The 18,108-nt window shown below is 68.3% G+C and overlaps 6 protein-coding genes across 6 annotated transcripts; 4 read left to right on the forward strand and 2 right to left on the reverse strand.

Annotated features, from left to right (window-relative positions):
* The first annotated feature begins 3,175 nt into the window (after positions 1-3,175).
* Positions 3,176-5,486, forward strand: RHOBADRAFT_29150 (uncharacterized protein). The gene is made up of 7 exons (XM_018412855.1): positions 3,176-3,379; positions 3,428-3,613; positions 3,872-4,348; positions 4,425-4,643; positions 4,730-4,831; positions 4,904-5,036; positions 5,111-5,486. Exons 1-7 carry the CDS (start codon positions 3,263-3,265, stop codon positions 5,227-5,229), a joined length of 1,353 nt encoding a protein of 450 aa, XP_018269473.1. The 5' UTR covers positions 3,176-3,262; the 3' UTR covers positions 5,230-5,486.
* A 349-nt stretch (positions 5,487-5,835) lies between these two features.
* On the forward strand, positions 5,836-6,306 carry RHOBADRAFT_55169 (uncharacterized protein; the record flags this gene model as incomplete). The annotated part of the gene is made up of 2 exons (XM_018417706.1): positions 5,836-6,052; positions 6,134-6,306. The coding sequence occupies 2 exons, from the start codon at positions 5,836-5,838 to the stop codon at positions 6,304-6,306; spliced, it is 390 nt and encodes a 129-aa protein (XP_018269474.1).
* A 422-nt stretch (positions 6,307-6,728) lies between these two features.
* RHOBADRAFT_46002 (uncharacterized protein) lies at positions 6,729-7,092 on the reverse strand (the record flags this gene model as incomplete). The annotated part of the gene is made up of 2 exons (XM_018414702.1): positions 6,729-7,006; positions 7,068-7,092. The coding sequence occupies 2 exons, from the start codon at positions 7,090-7,092 to the stop codon at positions 6,729-6,731; spliced, it is 303 nt and encodes a 100-aa protein (XP_018269475.1).
* Positions 7,093-7,651: 559 nt separating this feature from the next.
* RHOBADRAFT_17124 (uncharacterized protein) lies at positions 7,652-9,998 on the forward strand (the record flags this gene model as incomplete). The annotated part of the gene is made up of 6 exons (XM_018412354.1): positions 7,652-8,037; positions 8,128-8,337; positions 8,431-9,328; positions 9,407-9,475; positions 9,555-9,617; positions 9,690-9,998. Coding segments are annotated over 6 exons (1,935 nt in total), but the record flags the coding sequence as incomplete, so codon positions are not given.
* A 1,326-nt stretch (positions 9,999-11,324) lies between these two features.
* On the reverse strand, positions 11,325-13,232 carry RHOBADRAFT_17197 (uncharacterized protein; the record flags this gene model as incomplete). Its single annotated transcript, XM_018412356.1, has 9 exons — positions 11,325-11,455; positions 11,524-11,542; positions 11,623-11,640; positions 11,716-11,739; positions 11,894-12,136; positions 12,210-12,352; positions 12,470-12,653; positions 13,012-13,078; positions 13,201-13,232. 9 exons carry the CDS (start codon positions 13,230-13,232, stop codon positions 11,325-11,327), a joined length of 861 nt encoding a protein of 286 aa, XP_018269477.1.
* A 1,287-nt stretch (positions 13,233-14,519) lies between these two features.
* Positions 14,520-18,037, forward strand: RHOBADRAFT_50130 (uncharacterized protein; the record flags this gene model as incomplete). Its single annotated transcript, XM_018415292.1, has 13 exons — positions 14,520-14,884; positions 14,963-15,054; positions 15,244-15,441; positions 15,569-15,704; positions 15,784-15,898; positions 15,969-16,257; positions 16,350-16,420; positions 16,505-16,587; positions 16,693-16,786; positions 16,873-16,916; positions 17,002-17,346; positions 17,463-17,659; positions 17,802-18,037. 13 exons carry the CDS (start codon positions 14,520-14,522, stop codon positions 17,819-17,821), a joined length of 2,049 nt encoding a protein of 682 aa, XP_018269478.1. The 3' UTR covers positions 17,822-18,037.
* Between the last annotated feature and the right edge of the window lie 71 nt (positions 18,038-18,108).

The following is an 18,108-nucleotide window of genomic DNA, read 5'->3' on the forward strand; positions in this document are numbered from 1 at the left end:
TGGAACAGGTCCGTGCGAGCGAGCGGCGAGCGGCGAGCGAGCCTCGCGAGAGCCTGGTGACGAGCTCGCGGGTGCGCGCACTCCTTTCGTGTGTCTCTCGGAGCGACCTGCCGACGTAGAACGACGACGTACGGGCCGAGCGAAGCTGTTCCCGGCGAGAGCAAGTGCGAGAGAGCAGCTTGGCACTCGACCGGATGCCCTTGCGGATTCCGAGCCTGGTCAACTTGGCTCGGTGTGCGCAAGGACGATTACGGTCGAGGCCTCGCCCGGACTTAATTTCTGGCAGGCGAGAGAGGCAAGTGCGACCGGACGAGGCGCCGCACTTGTTTGACGCTCTCCTCCCCCCTCTGCATCGCCGCCTTGCACGACCGAGTGCGCGCCCAGCTCTCGCACCGAGCCCAGCTCGTCCACCTCCCGCCAACCGCGACACTCGTTCAGCTCGGCCAAGTCGCCCTCGTCCAACAGAGCCAGCCCCTCGCCTCCTGCAGATCTGCCCGCAAACGCTCGACCGAGCCTCTAGGGTTCAGCAGCAGCGCGCGCGACCGGCCTGGCGAGCACGCGCAGACGCAGACCATGATGGCCACGTCCCCTCGCGCGGCCGACCACCCCGACCACCTCCGCACCTCGCTCGATGGCGACGGCGACGAGCCGGCGCCCTTCTTCGTCCGCGCGCTCCACTCGTTCGCGCCCGAGACGCTCGCCGGCACGAGCAGCCACACGTCGGCCCAGCAGCAGGCCAACTCGTGCCTGTCGTTCTCGGCCGGTCAGGTCATCCGGTGCTTGAACCGCGACCCGTCTGGCTGGTGGGACGGCGAGCTCGACGGGCGCAGGGGCTGGTTCCCCTCGAACTACACCGAGGTCCTGCACTTGACGCCGGGCAAGGTCGAGGTACGCCGCACCGTTCTTCTCCCCCCTCGTCCTCCTGCGCCAGGACGAGCGAGCTGAACCTCCTTCCCCCTCTCGCAGTCGGCGTCGCTGTCGTCCAGTGCCGCACAGCTCCTCGGCAGCATCGAGCACAATGTCGGCCTCCTCGACAATGCCGTACGAACACGCCGCAAGGCCCACTTTCAGCCGAGCACTGCCTGGTGAGCCTCGAGACGAGCGGGTTCCCGGCCGGCCGTCCCGGCTCCGACCGAGACTGACAGCCCTTGCGCCCGCCCGCAGCGTCATCTCGTCCATCCGCACCGTCCTCTCGGCCACCTCGGCCCTCACGCGCGACTCGCCCGTCCTGCGACAGCACCCTTCCCTCTCTTCCTCGCGCAAGCGCATCCTGTCGTCCCTAGCCGCCCTCGTCAACCAGGCGCGCAAAGCCTCGGCACCCGCACCACCCGCGCCTCCACCCGACCAGGACGAGCGCGACGCCGAGGACGCGCAGGAGATGCTGCGCATCGCCCGCGAGACGCTCGCGAGCGTCCGGGCCTTCCTCGTCGCCGCCGAGGACAAGGGCGTGCCGGTCGACCTCGCCTTGGCGGCGGCGACGCCGACGAGCGCCGACGCGCCGACGAGCCGCAACGGCGAGGCGAGCGCGGCACCGCTGCGGGCGGCCAAGAGCCTGGGCAACTTGCGCGCGCAGCGACGGCCCGCAGCGCCGACGGCCGCCGAGCGCGTACCCGCACCGGCGTCCACCTTTCCTGCTCGACCGCCCAAATCCCCATCCCGATCGACCGTCGCCCTCGCCGCCGACCCGGCGCACCTTACCCTGCGCTCGCCCTCAGCCCTCTCCCTCCACCTCTCGACCCTCCACGACTCGCTCCTGTCGACCATCGCCGCCCTCATCGGCCACATCCACTCGCATGCGCGCTCAAGCTCGCCCGCGTCGTCTTTTGCGCACCTCATCGACCTCACGCGCGAGGGCATCGAGCGCGTGCGCGACGTCCTCGTCGTCGTCGAGAAGGTCGCCGCGAGCTTCACCGCGCCCTCGTCCTCGTCCGGCGACGCCACGGTCGACGCCGACGACCTGCAGCCGCTCGCAGCGGCGCGCGAGAAGCTGTACGAGGCGACGACCGCGCTCGTCGCAGCCGCTCGAACGGCGACATCGCCTCGCGAGGGCGCCGCCGCGAGGAAGCGGTCGACCGACTCAAACGCGTCGATCGAGCTCGCGCGGGAGCGCAAGCGGGTCGACCGCGAGTACGACGACGAGGAGCGCAAGGCGCTGCTCGGCGCCGCGACGGGCGTGCTCCGGGCGGGAGGCGAGTGCGTCGGCGCCGCGAGGGGTGTCGTGCAGCAGTTCGCTGCGAGCCGCGAGGGCGCGTTCGAGCTCACGCTGCCGCGGCCCAAGACGGGCGACGAGCTCGCCGAGGAGCACCGGCGAGGGGAGGAGGCCGGGCGGGCGAGCTCGGTGCAGGACGGCGCCGTCCTCGACGCCTCGCCGCCAAGCAGCATCGCGTTCGCCGATGCCGACGAGGACGCAACGCCGTCCTCGTCGGTCAGCGTCGAGGCCGAGCAGCGAGCCGTGGCGCGGCCGCCCTCGGACCGCGTCTCGCCGCGCAAGGGCCACGCGCACACGCTCAGCATGCTCGGTCGCAAGGCGACGAGCCTGAGCGGGCTCCGAGGGCGGTACGAGGGCGACGGCGGCGCAGCACCCGGCGTCGCGGCGCTCACGCTCGAGGAGAGCCACGAGCCCGAGGAGGAGGAGGGGGCGGATCGGCGCGACGAGGACGGCGAGAGCGCGTGCACGGGCGACTCGGAGCAGACGGCGTCGTCGCCTGTGCTTCCTCGGCCGGCGTCGTTCGCGAGCACCTACTCGCCCGTCGACGACGACGGCCGCCGCCGCAGCATCAAGACGTCGACCTCATCCCTCGCGCCCGTCGACTTTGCCTCCTCCTCATCGCCCTCGTCGCCTCCTTTCTCCGAGCACCAGTCGACACGCCCCAACTCGCTCGCGATGCACCGCGGCAAGTCGAGCGAGTCGGCGCACTCGGCTTCGTCGTCACGCGCGACGGCCCACAGCCTCGCGAGCAGCAGCGCCGTGACGAGCGGCACGGCCGAGACGAGCCCGCGCAACTCGATCCAGAGCCCGCTGAGCATCGCGGCGGCGCTGCTCAAGGCGCCGCCGCGGTCGAGCCTCGGCAGCGTCGACGAGCTTGCGAGAACGTCGTCGTCGCCTTCGCCGTCGTCGCCCAACGCGACGCCGCGCGGCTCGGTCTCGGCGGGCTCGACGTCGGCGACGTGGTTCCTCGAGCGCGACTACCTGCCGCAGGAGATCTCGTTCAACGCCGACGGGCACGTGTCGGGCGGCACGCTCCGGTGCCTCGTCGAGCGCATGACGCTGCACGACACGACGATCGACGCCGCGTTCAGCAACACGTTCCTCCTGTGCTTCCGCATGTTCACGACGCCGCTCGACCTCGCCAACCTCCTGTGGGCGCGCTTTGACCTCGTGCCGCCTCGCCATCCCGACTCGGGCGCCGACTTGTCGGCCGACGAGCTCAAGCAGTGGACGGCGCAGAAGTTGACGCCGGTCCGCCTGCGCATCTTCAACCTGTTCAAGACCTGGGTCGAGAGCTACTGGCAGCATCACCCGGACGGCGAGATCGTCGACGGCCTCCTCGAGTGGTGCGCCGGCCGGCTCAAGGCGGCCATGCCCTCGGCGAGTACGCGCCTCGCCGACCTCGTCCGCAAGCGCGTCGTCGCCGCGCAGCACGACGAGGCCGCAGCCGTCGCCGCCAAGCGCGACAGCGGCGAGGACTTTCTGCTCGGGCACAACAACGGGTCGTCGTCGAGCTTGGCGTCGAGGTCGGCGTCGCCGAGCCTGAGCATAGACGGCTCGACCCTGTCGCTCGGCGTGTCGAACGCGCCGCCGGTCGCCGCCGTCCGCAACGGGTTCGCTGGCGGCGGCCTCAACCGCATGCAGTCGACGGACCGGCTCAAGGCCGGCAAGACGCTCGTGCCCTTCTCGTCTCTCACGACCGGGTCGTCGTCGTCCTCCTCCTCCTCGTCGTCGGCCGCCATCGACGCCTACTCGCCCTCGTCAGCCGCCGCCTCGTCCGCCCCTCCTCCCGTCGTCACCAAGTCGCTCGTCGCCAACCTGCGTCCCGCGCTCTCGGGCCGCCGGTCGCTCCTGTCGTCGGTCACCGAGATCGACGCCCTCGAGCTCGCCCGCCAGCTCACCATCATGGAATCGCGCGTCTACTGCTCGATCCGGGCCGACGAGCTCCTCGGCGCGGGCAACGGCGGCGCGAGTTCGGGCTCGGCCAAGCACGTGTCGGAGTCGATGCGCACGCCCAACGTGCGCAAGATGAGCTCGTTGAGCACGAGGTTGACGGGCTGGATCACCGAGGTGATCCTCGGCGAGCAGGACCAGAAGCGGAGGACGGGCCTGCTCAAGTACTTCATCAAGCTCGGCGAGGTGCGTCCCTCTCGTTCCTCTGCCTCCGTATCGCCTTACGAGCCGACCCTGACCATCTCTCTACGTCCGTCTGCAGCGCCTCCTGCACCTCGCCAACTACAACGCCCTGTTCGCCGTCTTTACCGCGCTCAACTCGTCGACCATCTCGCGCCTGCGCAAGACGTGGGACGGCCTCGCGCCCAAGTACCGCTCGACGTTCGAGACGTTGCGCAAGGCGACCGACCACGGGCGCAACTACGCCGAGTACCGCCAGAAGGTCCGCCAAGCCGTCCCGCCGTGCCTGCCATTCGTCGGGGTGCGTGCACTCTCTCCCTCTCTCTCGCTTTCCTTCGCCTCGGGTCGACGAGGCGATCACTGACACTGTTCATCGACGCCCTGCAGCTCTTCCTCACCGACTTGATCTTCGTCTTCGAGGGAAATCGGGCCGAGCGGCCGTCGCCCGCCGACTCGTCGCTCCTCCTCATCAACTTTGACCGCTACCACGTGCGTCCCTCTTTCTCTTTCCGTCTTCTTCCACTTTCTGCGACGACGCTTACGAGCTCGACCGTTCCGCAGAAAATGGCGCGTATCGTTGGCGAGCTGCAGCGCTTCCAGTCGCCGTACTCGCTCGTCGAGGTGCCGGAGATGCAGGCGTACCTGTCGCAGGAGCTCGAAGGGCTCAAGCGAGGGCAGGACGCTCAGTCTCTCTGTGCGTCGACTCTTCTCTCTCTCGGTGCCGTCACGAGCGAGCCTCTCTGACCATCGTCTCGCCCCGACCTGCAGACCGCCAGTCGCTCATGATTGAGCCTCGGCAGGGCGGGCCCGCCTCGTCGTCGGCCGCGAGCATCATCAGCTCGCAGGACAGCCACCGACCTCGCGACATCTTCAACTGGCGAGGGTGATTCCGCCTCGTCCATCGTCGTCGTTATCGCCCGACCACGCTCGATCCTCCTCGACTCGCTCGCCTCGGCGGCGGCCACCTCTCCCTTCTCTCTCCTCTCCTCGCCTCGTCCATCATGTCCACGCGTTATTGCCTCGCATCCATCCATTTATGCCGTAGTCCTGTTGTTCCCCATTCCTCGTCGAGCGTACCCCCCTCGTCTCTCCTCAGACCTCGCGACGCCGTCGCAGCTGTGCAAGGTTGTTGTCAGTCCCTCTTTCGGCAGTCGGTCGTGCTACCTCTGTGCTCTGCCGCAAGCATTTCCAGAGAGCGAGAGCGGTCGCCCTCGTCTCGGCCGACACGTTGGTTGACTCGCGCTCGGAGTTGACCTTCGCAAGTTGGGACCGACTCGACGCGAGCGCGATCGTGCGGCCAGCGAGACCGCTCTCGTCAGACTGGTGCTGACTTGGACTGTGGGGCTCGCAGGGAACAGCTCGGAGGAGAGGCAAGCCATCGAGAGCCGGCGAAAGCGGTCTCGCCTGCTCCTGCTTTCTCCTCGCGCATCCTCTCCGAGCTACCGCCCGCTCGCTCAATCGACCCGCGCACGCCGCTCTCGCAGCAGAGCACAATGGCCGTCGGCATCCCGGCCCTCACCACCGACCTCGGCTCGCCCTCGTCCGGCGCCTCTCCTCAAAGTAGCGGGTCGTCCTCGGCCACTCGCACCGCCACCGTCGTCTGCATCGTCGTCCCCGTCTTGCTCGTCACGGCAGGCATCGTCGCGGGCGTCCTGATCTGCTTGCGCAGCCGCAAGAGGCGCGCACTCAAGCACTCGTGGATCGAACAAGGTGCGCTCGCCGCCACTTTTCCCTCTCTGACTCTCGGACGAGCGCGCTCGTTGACTCAGGCGCATGCGCGACGCAACGCAGAACTCGTCCCGACCACCGCTCGCCATCCACCCATGCCCTCGCCCCCCCACGCGTACCCGCCCCTCACGAGCCACACGTTCTCGTTCGTGCAGCACGCTCGCGCTCCCGACCCGGCTCCGCCAGCCTCGCAGTCAGCGCCAGATGTACCTCCGCCGGCGTACGCGCGCCCATGACGCGCGAGCGGGATTGGCGCTGCGAGAGGGATGAGGTGGCCGAGGGTGCGAGGGCGGCGAGGGACGGCGGCGAGACGATGAGGGAGGGGCGGCGTTTGTCGGGAGGTGCATCGTCGAGTCTGTGAACGTTCAACCTGTGTCGAGAGGCAAGAGTGAGTGAATGCGACGCCAAGGGAGGAGAGAAACCGACTGCGAGCAAGAGAAGCGGAAGCCGAGCGAGGGAAGAAGGGAAGCGAGAGACAGCCTCTGCCGAGCCTCTCCTCGCACGCGAAGAAAGTGTACAGTCCAGTGCGCCGTCCCCGAAGTACAACACCGCGCACCCGTCCGTCCTCGCCCGCTGGACCGCCGTCAACGAGGAGGAGGACCGCCTCGCGAAGAGGCCCTCGCCGGTCCTGCTGCGCCGACCAGCTGGCCCGCACTGATCATTGCCACATGCTCTTGGCCTTCTTCTTCTGGTCCTTCTTGCCCTCGACCGAGTCCTTGCGCTTCTCGAGCTTCTGGGCGCGCTCGGTCGCGGCCTCGCGAGCCTGCATCTTGCGCTTGTTGCTGGCGGTGGACTTTGCGCGCTTGCTCTTGGCCTTTGTGGCCTGGTCGGGAGCGACGTGTGGCTTGGTGGTGGCGAGCGAGGGTTCGGGAGGAGGGGTCGCGCCGTCGACGGTGAGCTTGACGTCGGGGACGGGCTCGTCACGGCGCTGTTTGCCTGTGGGTGCGGCTTGTCAGTAGGGTGCGAGGGAACGGTACAAGGACTGGACGGTGCTCACGGTCGGCCTTGTGGGTCGGGGCCATGGTGACGAGGTGTGGAAGGACGACAAGCTTCATCAGCCAACTCTCGCCTCTCGTCCCACACCGTCTCTCTCGAAGCCTGGCTGCTCCAACTGCGGCCAGGGAGATGCACAGCATGCTCGAGCATCTACCTGCGCGAGCGCACGCCTGCTCGCAACCGCGCGGGCTTGCTCCGCTCTCGCACTTCCTCCTCATCTATCGTCGCCGCCCGCACCGCATCCACCACCCGAGCAACTGCCTGGCCTCGTCGTAGGGTGTTCAAGATGCACTCGCTCGCGACTCGGCTGGCTCCTGCACCGCCTCCGCGCCCTGGGTCGACCGAGCCCCTTTGTTCCCCTCGCCTTGTCCTCGAGCGCGCGCGCTCAGGCTCCGCTCGGCACCCTATGTCCTCCCACCAGGTCGCGACCGACCCTTTCTTGCTTGCGAGGCGGCGGGGCCGAGCTGGACTTTCGCTTCCGCTCTCGCTCTCGAGACGCCCGCCCAACCTCGTCTCAGCGCACTCGACCTCGTCCACGCCACACCGACACCCGCGCGCCGCCTCGCGCGACAGCCCCACCTCAGCATGGCGACCTACCCGCCACTCCCCTCCTACCCCGGTCACCCAGCTTTCGCCCCGACCTCGCCGTCGCACCGCCGCCTCAAGCCCTACCTCGGCCCTCGAGCCCACCTCTCCCTCTCGTGGCTCTCGCAGCACTTCCTCGCCCTCCTCCTCGTCCTCGTCGCCCTCGCCTTCCTCCTGGCCCAGATCCCGGCCCTCGTCGACGACGCAAAGTCGTCCCTGAACGCCGCGTGCGCCGGCGTCGAGGGCGCGGCGTCGGTCGCCGTCTCGCTGCCGCACTACATGGCCGGGGGCATCAACGAGGTCAACGCCAAGGCGGTAAATGCCATCAGCGAGGGCGCTGGAACGGTCCTCGACCTCATGTTGCAGGCCCTCGAGGCCATCGTCCTGTGCGTCCCGCCGGTCCTCCCCTTTCCCGACTCCTCGCCCTGGCAGGCGCCCGAGACTGACTCTCGCCCCCTCGTCCCTCGTCTCTGCAGCTTCATGATCGACATGTACCGGTCTCTCTTCCTGTGTCTCCTCGACCTCGCCGTCCACGGCTCGATCACGGTCCTCGTCAAGGGCATCGAGGAGGCGCAGGAATTCGTCACGGACGCGCTCGGCGGCATCCGCACGGCGATCCAGGACTCGGTGAGCGGCGTCAACACGCTGCTCGACAAGACGGTCGGGCTCATCGACGACCTTCCAGGGTGCGTCGCCTCTCTCTCTCTCCCTTCCTCCTCTCGGTCGACGGCGCCTTGCCGACCAAAGAGCCGTATCCTGACGGCCCTATCCCGTCTCAGAGTCGACATTGACGTCCCGACCATCGACATGCCCGAGCTGTCGGCCCTCGAGAACGTCACGCTCCCCGACACGCTCATCAACGCCCTCACGGACCTCAACTCGTCGATCCCGACGCTCGACGAGTTCCGCTCCGGCCTCGACTCGCTCATCTCGACGCCGATCGAGGTCCTGCGGAGCAAGATCAACAGCACCCTGTCCAACTCGAGCATCGACGTCGAGCTGCTCCCCGTCCCGGCGCGCCAGACGGTCGAACTCTGCCACGACCTCGACACGTCCTGGGTCGACGACGTCGGCGACGGGCTCGCCAAGTTTGTCAAGATCGCCATCGGCCTCGTCGTCCTCGCCATGGCACTCTTCATCGTCGCCAACGCCCTGTGGGAGCGGTACCGGTACCGGGCCTTTCTCGGCGGCGTCTCGGCCGCGCGCGAGGCGTGGCTCCTCGACCTTCCCGGCGCAGCAGGCGCAGCCGACCCCAAGGCTTCGACGGCGGCAACAGCGCACGAGACGCTCTCGACGAGCAACCTCCTGTCGTTCCTCAACGCGTCGTCGCACCCGTCCTTGTTCCGCTTCGCGTCGCGCCTGTCGTCCCTCCTGCGGCTCGAGACGTCGAGCGGCAAGGCCAACCTCATCTGGTTCCTGTCGTACGTCGCGCACCCGTACGCGTGGGCGTTCCTCGCCCTCGGCGTCGTCGGCCTCGTCGTCGTCCAGATCCAGATCGCCATCCTCGACGGGCCCGTGCGCCGCATGACTAAGGACAAGGCGACCGAGGGCGCGGGACAGTTCTCGAGCAGCGTCACGGGCACGCTCAACGCCAAGATGGAGGCGGCCGGCGCCGAGTGGGCCGACTCGACCAACCGCGCCATTCTCGGCGTCGAGGACGGCATCAACGACAATCTCGTGCGCCCTCTCTCTCTCTCTTCCTTTCTCGCCCTCCCCTGAGACGATCGGAACGCTCACACGTGAACTCGCTCGCAGTTCGGCTGGGTCAACGACACGACGACGACGCTAAACTCGACGATGGTCCACTTCTACGCCGAGATCACGGTGCTTCCTCTCCCTCCTTCCGGCCACCTCCTCGACGTACAGAGCCTGACGATTTCCCTCGCGCTCTCTCGAACTGCAGGACGCCATCACCGACGTCTTCAACGGCACGGTCCTCGAGGATCCAGCCCTCGGCCTCGTCTACGTGCGTCCTCCTTTCTCACTCTGCATCTCTCGACGTTCATCGCTCACGTTTCCCTCCTTTTTCCGCGCACAGTGCCTCGTCGGCAGCAAGGTCGACGCCGTCTCGACTGCCCTCACCTGGCTCCACGACCACGCCCACCTGTCGCTCCCGACCGTCTCGCCCTCGCTCCTCACGCTCTCGCAAAACCAGTCCGACGAGCTCACGGCATCGCTCACCAACCCCGAGTCGGCTGTTTCAACGTCGTCGATCGCCGACCGGCTAATCGACGCGTACCGCCGCTCGCTCGAGCAGCAGCGCATGGGCTTCATCCTCGCCATCGGCATCTGGCTCCTCGTCCTCGTCATGGGCCTCGTCGGCGTCTGGTGGCGTGCGTCGGGCGAGCGGGCGTGGCGGCGCTGGCGAGGGGTGCGCGGGTCGGACGAGGGCGGTGACGAGCCACTTGAGAAGGTCGTCGCGCCCGGCGCCGACGAGGAGAAGCGCGCCTTCTTCAAGCCGCTGCACCTGCGCTCCATGTCGGCGCAAGCTCAAGGCGGCGTCGAGCCGTCGCAGGCGTACGCCGCGCCGCCGTCGATGTCGACGCACCCGTACGGCACGTCGCACGCTCGAGGGGCCGAGAACCCGAGCGCGGCGAGCTGGGCGTCCCTCATCGACTACTTCAAGCCGACGCCGAACGAGGACCCTCAGCCTCCCGTCACCGCAGTGCCCGCCGCCGAGCCCGCTCAGGCCCGTCGGTCCCCTCGCACCCTCGTCCTCCCCTCTCTTCCCTCGCTCCCCTCCCTGCGCCGCACGCCCGCCACACCCTCTTCCCCTTCCACCTCTCGACCTCGGCTTCGTCCTTTCATCATCTCGCGCCCGTCCCGCCCGCTGTCGGCGTTCCGCTCGATGCGCGACTCGCACTTTGCGTCCAAGCGCTCTGCGCCGACTGTGGCGGCGGGCCCGAGTCGGCGCGCGAGCGACTGTGCGCCGCTGCGGGGCGACGAGGCGCGGGGCGAGAGGCGGTACGCGCTGCCTGGAGCGGTCGGCGCAGACGAGGGAGCTGGAGCGGGCCGAGGAGCGCGGTGGAGGAGCAAGGTCGTGGCGAGGATGGGCGGGCGAGGACGCGCTCGAGCGCTCGAGGGCGACGACGGTGTCGACGAGGGCTGGGAGGAGATGCACGACGACGACGACGACGAGCCCGCAGGCCGAGCCGTCCTCCCTCTCTTCCCCTCTCCTCCGCCTCCTCCCCCGCAGGCCCGAGCGCCGCCCGTCAACCCGTTCGCCGACCCGCTCGGCGCCTCTCGCACGCTCTACGGGCCGTCGAGCCGGCCGCCTGTCCTCCCTGCGCACCACCACGTGCGGGCGACGGCGCAGAACCCGTTCGCGACGCCGTTCGACGGCGAGGGGGAGCGGTGAGTGTCAGGAGGGTCGGGCGCGCAGGTCGCGCTCTCTTTCTTTTGTCCTCCTTGTTGTTGTTCCTCTCGTTGCACTGGACAGACACTCTCTCGGGACTCGACGCTTGCGTCGGGTCGAGCGAGAGATCGAGAGCGAGCAGGAAGAGAGAGAAAGTATGCCAACAACGAGGACGAGGCTCTCGTGGCGCCCGCTGCTCTCGTCGCTCTCGCCGAGACTAGGTCCACGAAGAAGGCTGTGCATTGCTCGATTCGAGGCAGTCCAGACTGATCCACCGCGTCATACCGAAAGAGGGGGACAAGGAGGCGAAACGGGGCTTTACGCCTCGAAGGTGAGCGACGAGCCGACCTTGGGGGCCGTGATGGTCTGGCCGCTGATGTCGAGGGCGGCGCCGAACGAGACCTTGACGCCGGGACGGAGCGCCTGGGTGTAGCCGAGCGCGAGGACACCTGGAGGAGGGAGGGGCGGGAACGTCAGGGCAGGCTCGCGGGGTTTGAGAGGGGCAGGAGACACGCACCTGCGTTGTTGGCCTTGACCTGGTAGAGGAAGAAAATGCGAGGGGAGAGGGTCAGTACGGGTCGAGGAGGGCGACGAGGAGGACGGCGAGCCGACGGACCTTGACGAAGGCGGTGTTCTGCACGACGGGCAAAAACAGAGGGTCAGTGCGATGAAGAAGGCGCACGAGAGACAAAGAGAGAGGCGGACGCACGTCGAGGTAAGCCTTGGTGCCGACCTGTGAGGAGAGGGAGGGAAGAAGGGGTCAGTGCGGCGTTCCGAGCTCTCCCGCCTGCACCGTATACGCGCCCGACGAGTTCGCGAGAGCTCGTCGAGAACGCGAGGCCGGCAGAGAGCGCGAGGCAGCGCAGGAAAGGCGAGCGTGGACGCACCTCGAGGCCGACCTGGGAGCCCTGGACCTTGGTGTCGTAGATGGCCTTGGCGCCGGCCTCGACGTCCTTGGACACCTTGTGGTAGTACGACGCCGAGAAGACGGACAGGTTGGCGAGGCCGTGGAGCGTGACGGTGTACGACGGCGCGGCGTAGCCGAGGCCGAGCGCGTAGCGCGTGATGGCGCCCGTCGGGACCGAGTAGGTCGACTCGGCACCGAGGAGGAAGCCGTCGCGGCCGATGACCTGCGAGAGAGAGAGGCGTGAGTTGGGCGCGCGAGAGAGAGAAAGAGGCAGAGGGAGAGGGCGGGGGACGCACGGCGTCGGCGGTGAAGGTCGGGCCCTTGAAGACGTCGAGGAGGGCACGGGTGTGGAGCGACGGCTGCTTGTAGATGGCGGTCACGTAGGCCGACTTGCCCTGGGTGGCGGGCAGGAGGTGGCCCTGAACGTCAAGCTTGAGGCCTGTGAGGTGGGGGGAATGAGCGTCAGTCCCTCTACAAGGACGAGAGCCAAGGCTTCCCGTCACACGACGAGAGACTCTCGGCGACGACAGTCACGAGAGTGGGAGGGACGACGGACCCTTGGCGATCTGGTTCTCGAGCTCGACCTGGGTCTTGAGGACGTTCGAGGTGGTCCACGCCTGGGTGAGGGTGACGCCGTTCTTGGCGTCGACGTACTTGGCCTCGATGTCGCCGGCGATGGCGGCCGACTTGGCGTCGCGGACACCGGCAACCTTGAAGGCGACGTTGTTGGGCGCGCGGGTCTGCTCGAGCCGAGAGGGGGAGGAGGGGGGGAGGACGAGAGGTCAGTGAGGCTGCTCGCGCGGCTCAGGGGGTTGGTGGAGGTTCGTCTTCCGGGTGTGTCGTGCACGACGATCGAACCGGGCAGAGACGAGGATGCGGGGTGAGGGCGCGAGGTGGGTCGGTGCCGGCACGTTGGCGCACGGGGGAAGAACTTCCGGCGGCGGGAGGAGGCGCTGTGTGGCCGTGCCGACTAGACCAGGCCCTCCTTGAGAGGTGAAAGTGCCGTGTGACGCGGTGGCATGCACGCTCGAGGGCGATGCGGGCGAGGGGAGGGGCGGTGGGAGGAGGACGAGGACGAGGAGGAGGGGGGCGACGCACCTTGACCTCGAGGGCGTTGCCGGCGAGCGGGTAGTCCTTGTTGAGGAGGTCCGAGGCCGACTTGCCACTGCGTGCACCGTCCCATGGTCAGCGTTGGTCGAGGGCGACCGGGCGGAACAGGCCGGGGGTGCCATCTCTCGACGGGGGGTGGGCGACGACGAGAGGGCGGGGGAGGGAGAGGGGACGCACAGGTCCTTCCACGACGGGGGAACAGCAGACATGGTAGGTGGTAGAGGTGCTTGGAGGGGTGGGTAGGCAGAGAGCGAGCTGGGGAGGAGGAGGACGACCAGGTCTGACCCGCGGAGGGCAGCAGGTTGCCCTCCCCTCCTCTCTCTCTCTCCCGCTCACTCCCCTGCGCACCCTCTGTCGCGTGCTTGCACACGCCGGCCCGCGCGACGAGACCGCCGCTCGGCCCCCATGCTGCGCTTCCGCTTCTCGTCCAGCTCGACTCGGTCCTCGCCCTCGCCGCAACTCTCCCTCGCGCATGCCTGCCGTTCTACTCGGGTCGCGCATGCTCTCGCTGCCTCGCCTTCCGCTCGCGAGCTTGACGCGGGCGAGGAGCCTCGAGGCCAGGAGGCGCTCGCCTTCCTCGTCGTCGTCGACCGAGTTCCTGCCGCCGCTGCACCTCAGCCGCACGTCGACGGACGTCCTACGCTCGCACGACGGCTCGCTGCCTCTGCAGCGAGGTACCCGCTCACGCTCGACAGCCATCGGCTGGCTGCGCAGGAGCGAGCGCACCCCGTTCGCGCGGCTGCTCGTCGTCGAGCGGGAGACAGCGACGAGCCTCTCCTCCGTCTCTTCTCGCCTTTCTCGTTCGCTCGTCGTCTTGAGCACGTCGAGCGCGAGCTGCGGAAGCCCGAACGGCTGAGCACGAGTGGCAGGGGAGCAGACGCCGTTACGCTCGTCAAGAGGTCAAAGCCCTCGCCCGCGATGCCCTCCTCGGCGCTCTCCTTTCGACGCGGCATTTCGGTACGAGTCGCACTCGAGTCTCGAGAGCGGCGTCGCGTCGAAGCGGTGGGCAGCGGGTCGTGCGAGCTTGCGCGAGGCGAGACAGGCTGAACCGTGCGAGGGCGACGAGCGGCGGAAGGCCCGGCTCTCGCGGGCGTTCGAGACGACGAGCGCTCGAGAGCGCGACGGACGAGCGAGCGCAGGCTCGGAGCGAGAGCGAGACGAGCCGGGTAACCACGAAAAGCTGAAGGGGGTGCGGTTCCCCCGCACGACTGTCGTCAAGGGCGCCCGCACCTTGCGAGCCGGGCTCCTCGCTCCTCCACCGAGAGAGCTGCCTCTCTCGCTCCCCTGCACTGTCCCTACGCCTCGTGCACACCACCCAGGCGCACAGCACTCGCCCGCTCTGCGCCGTCACCCGCGTCGCCGTCACTTTCACGCGCCTCGCTCCTCCTCCTCCTCGTCGACCTCCTCCTCCCCCACGACCACCCACCCCACGTCGCCCTCGCCCGCTCGTCCTCCACCACCACCTTGCGAGGACTTTCACCACCTCGTCGACCACCATGTCGCTCCCGCCCTCGCGCCGCCCTTCGTTCGCCGGCACCCCACTCGCCCAGCCGCCGTCCATGCCCTCGTCTCGCCCGGGCTCGGCCGCCCCTTCGCGCCGCGGCTCGTTCGCCCTCTCTGTCACCGAGGAGTCGCCTGAAAACTCGCGCCCCGGGTCCACCACCTTGTCGCGCCGCAGCTCGTTCGCCGCGAGCCCGCTCTTCCGTCGCTCGTCGACCGCCGGCCAGATCCCGCCAGAGGGCCTCCGCCGCAAGCTCGAGGGCCTCAACAAGGTCCCGCCCTCACTCGGCGAGGTCGGTCAGCGCCCGAGCAGCTTCCCCGACCGCGACGCCGTCCAGAACCAGGAAACCGAGTTTGTCGGGTGCGTCGTCGAGCCGACTGCCGCTCTCTCCCCCCTTGCGCACAACCCCGACTGACTCGGTGTCTGCCTCGCACACAGCGCCATCGACTGCGGCACGACGAGCTGCAGGTTCTACATCTTTGACCAGTGGGCCGACATCGTCGCCAACTTTCAGATCGAGTTCGAGCAGCGTGCGTCGGCCTCTTTCCCTCTCTCTCTCTCTCGGCCGTCGTCGGGCCTGCACTCGCGAGGCCTCGCACTCCTTGTGCACACGCTGACACGCCTCCTTGCCCCCTCCTCCTTCCTCCCGCCTCGCCGCCCTTTCCCCGCCCGCCGACGGCCCCACATGCCCCCGTTCCTCTCGGCCGTCGCCCTCGCAGTTCACCCTGAACCCGGCTGGCACGAGCACGACCCGTCGACCTACTGCCGCGAGATCGACCGCTGCATCGACGAGGGCATCAAGCAGTTCAAGGAAAAGGGTCACCAGATCCACGAGCTCAAGTGCGTCGGCATCGCGACCCAGCGCGAGACGACCCTGTTGTGGGACAAGGAGACGGGCGAGGCCCTGTACAACGCTAGTGCGTCCCTCGCCTTCCCCTCTCTCGAGAGCCTCGCGCCGGCCGACCTCTGTCGAGCCCGGCGCGAGAGCAATCCCTCCTACGACGCCGTCGACTTACTGTCCCTCCCGCCCTTTTCCTCGCGCAGTCGCATGGCCCGACGCCCGCAACGCGGCCAACGTGCGCGAGCTGCGCGCCGCTGCCGAGACGCGCACGTTCCACACGCCCGAGGGCGAGATTGTCGGCGAGGAGGGCATCCGGCGACTGACGGGCCTGCCTTTGTCGTGCGTCTCCCTCTCTCTCCCTTCATCCCCTCCCCCGAGTGCCCGGACGTGACCTGACGAGGTGAGCGTGCGCCCGCAGGACCTACTTCTCTGCGACCAAGTGGGACTGGATGAAGGACAACGTGCCCGAGGTCAAGGACGCCATGGACCGCCAGGCGCTCATGTTCGGCACGGTCGACACCTGGCTCGTCTACGTGCGTCGTCGCTCTCTCTTTAACGTCGAGCGTGCGGGCCGGACCTGACCCTCAGAGCCCCCTCGCGCAGCAATACACGGGCGGCAAGGACGGCGGCAAGCACATCACGGACGGCACCAACGCGTGTCGCACGCTCCTGTTCAACCTGCACAAGCAGGACTGGTGCGACGAGCTGTGCGACTTTTTCGACGTGCCGAAATGGTGCCTGCCGCGCATCGTGTCCAACTCGGAGGTGTACGGCGTGTTCAAGAAGGGCCACCTCCTCGAGGGCATCCCGATCGCGGGCCTGATCGGCGACCAGCAGGCGGCACTCGTCGGCAACAAGTGCCTCACCAAGGGCGACGCCAAAAACACGTACGGTGCGTCCGCCTCTCGCTCCCCCTCTTCTCCCTCGTCCTCTCTCGCGCGCTCGACGAGCCTCTCACTTACGCTCCCTCGTCGTCGCACACAGGTACCGGCTGCTTCATGCTCTACAACACGGGCACCGACATCGTCAAGTCGACCCACGGCCTCGTCACGACCGTGCGTCCCGTCTCGCTCGTCTCCTTGTCGGTCGTCTCTCCTCGTCGAGCGCCTCCTGACAATTGACGGCTCTCATGCGCGCAGGTCGGGTACAAGATGGGCCCGCAGTCGCCGATGCACTACGCTCTCGAGGGCTCCATCGCCGTCGGCGGCAGCTCGGTCACCTGGTGCGTCCCCCTCTCTCCCTCTCGTCGGCGGCGGGCGCGCTCGTCGGGCTTCGCCTGCACGTCGGACAGGGCGACGTCCACTGACACCTCGAGCACGCTCTGCAGGCTGCGCGACAACCTCAACATCATCGAGCACCCTCGCGAGGCGGGCAAGCTCGCCGAGATGGTCGAGGACACGGGCGGCGTCTACTTTGTCACGGTGCGTCGCCCTCGCCCTCTCTTGTCGTCTCGTTTCCGCTCCTCGGGATCGGCGAACTGACTTGTACCCGTCGGTGGCACTCGCAGGGCTTCTCGGGCCTCTTTGCGCCGTACTGGGACATGCGCGCGACGTACGTCCCCCTCTCTCTCTTTTCTTCTCCTCCGTGCCCTCATGGCGCGCGGTCACTCACTCGCTCTCGGGCCTCGCACCCGCAGCGGCATGATGATCGGCCTGTCGACGTACACGACCAAGCACCACATCGCCCGAGCGACGCTCGAGGCGACCTGCTTCCAGACGCGCGCCATCCTCGACGCCATGACCAAGGACGTCCAGCTCGCCGCCGACGGGCCGCACCACCACCACCACCCGCATCACCAACCCGTCGTGTCGGACCGCAAGGACGGCGAGGTCGAGGAGGACGTGGCGAGCGACAGCGGGAGCGAGGACGGCGAGGCGATCCGCGTCATGCAGGTCGACGGCGGCATGACGGGCAGCGACGTGACGATGCAGCTCCAGGCCGACATCCTCGGCATCGACATTCGGCGGCCGGCCATGCGGGAGTGCGTCGCCGTCTCTCTCCCCCTCGTTCTGCGGCGGTTCCTGCACGAGCGCAGCGCCGTCGTGGCTCGACTGTGCGAGCGTGCTACTGACACCTCTCGTCCGTCGCCGTGCACAGATCCACCGTCCTCGGCGCCGCTCTCCTCGCCGGCGCCGCGCTCAAGCTGTTCAACTGGAACCTCGACAAGCCCAAGTCGCTCGCCAAGGTCAACCGGCTCCGGGTCGACACGTTCCAGAGCCAGATCAGCGACGAGGAGCGGGAATGGAAGTATGCGGGCTGGGTGCGCGCCGTCGACCGTGCAAGGGGCTGGCAAAGTGGGTGATCCCTCTCCCTCTTCCCCCCCTCCCCTCCCTTTCCCTCGACGTCCTCGTCTCTGCGACGGTCGCCCTCTCGTCGACCCTCTCGGCGTTCTCGGTACTGACCCTGGGCGCCTTCCCCTTTTCTACCCCCTCCCAGCCAACTCGGGTCACGGCTGAGCGTGCCCGTGCCCTCCTTCTCTGTCCCTCCATCCTTCCCTCTCTCGCATGCCCTCCTCGTCATACTCTCTCTCTCGCACTCCCACACACTCTCGTCGTCGCCGTCGCCGTCTCGATGGCGCCGTCGTCCTCTCTCTCCCTCCCTCCCCTCCTCTCTCCCTCCTCTTGATATACAAGCCCCGCAGTGCACTAGAAGTGGTTCCTCACGCACTACAGTCTCATTCCCCGCAAGCTTCTCGTCACCTGTGAGCCGGAAAGATGGCGCCAGTGCCGGTGAGGTGGTTCGT

The sequence above is a fragment of the Rhodotorula graminis genome (genome assembly GCF_001329695.1).
Source record: "Rhodotorula graminis WP1 unplaced genomic scaffold RHOBAscaffold_11, whole genome shotgun sequence".
Classification (NCBI taxonomy): Eukaryota; Fungi; Basidiomycota; class Microbotryomycetes; order Sporidiobolales; family Sporidiobolaceae; genus Rhodotorula; species Rhodotorula graminis.

Excerpts from the sequence above, each read along its gene's own strand:
- RHOBADRAFT_29150 (XM_018412855.1), top strand. The coding sequence starts at position 3,263 with ATGACGCTGCACGACACGACGATCGACGCCGCGTTCAGCAACACGTTC. Across the intron at positions 3,380-3,427 it reads TGTGGGCGCGCTTTGACCTC|CTCAAGCAGTGGACGGCGCA; the intron begins GTGCCGCCTCGC and ends TCGGCCGACGAG. Across the intron at positions 4,832-4,903 it reads TCAACTTTGACCGCTACCAC|AAAATGGCGCGTATCGTTGG; the intron begins GTGCGTCCCTCT and ends ACCGTTCCGCAG.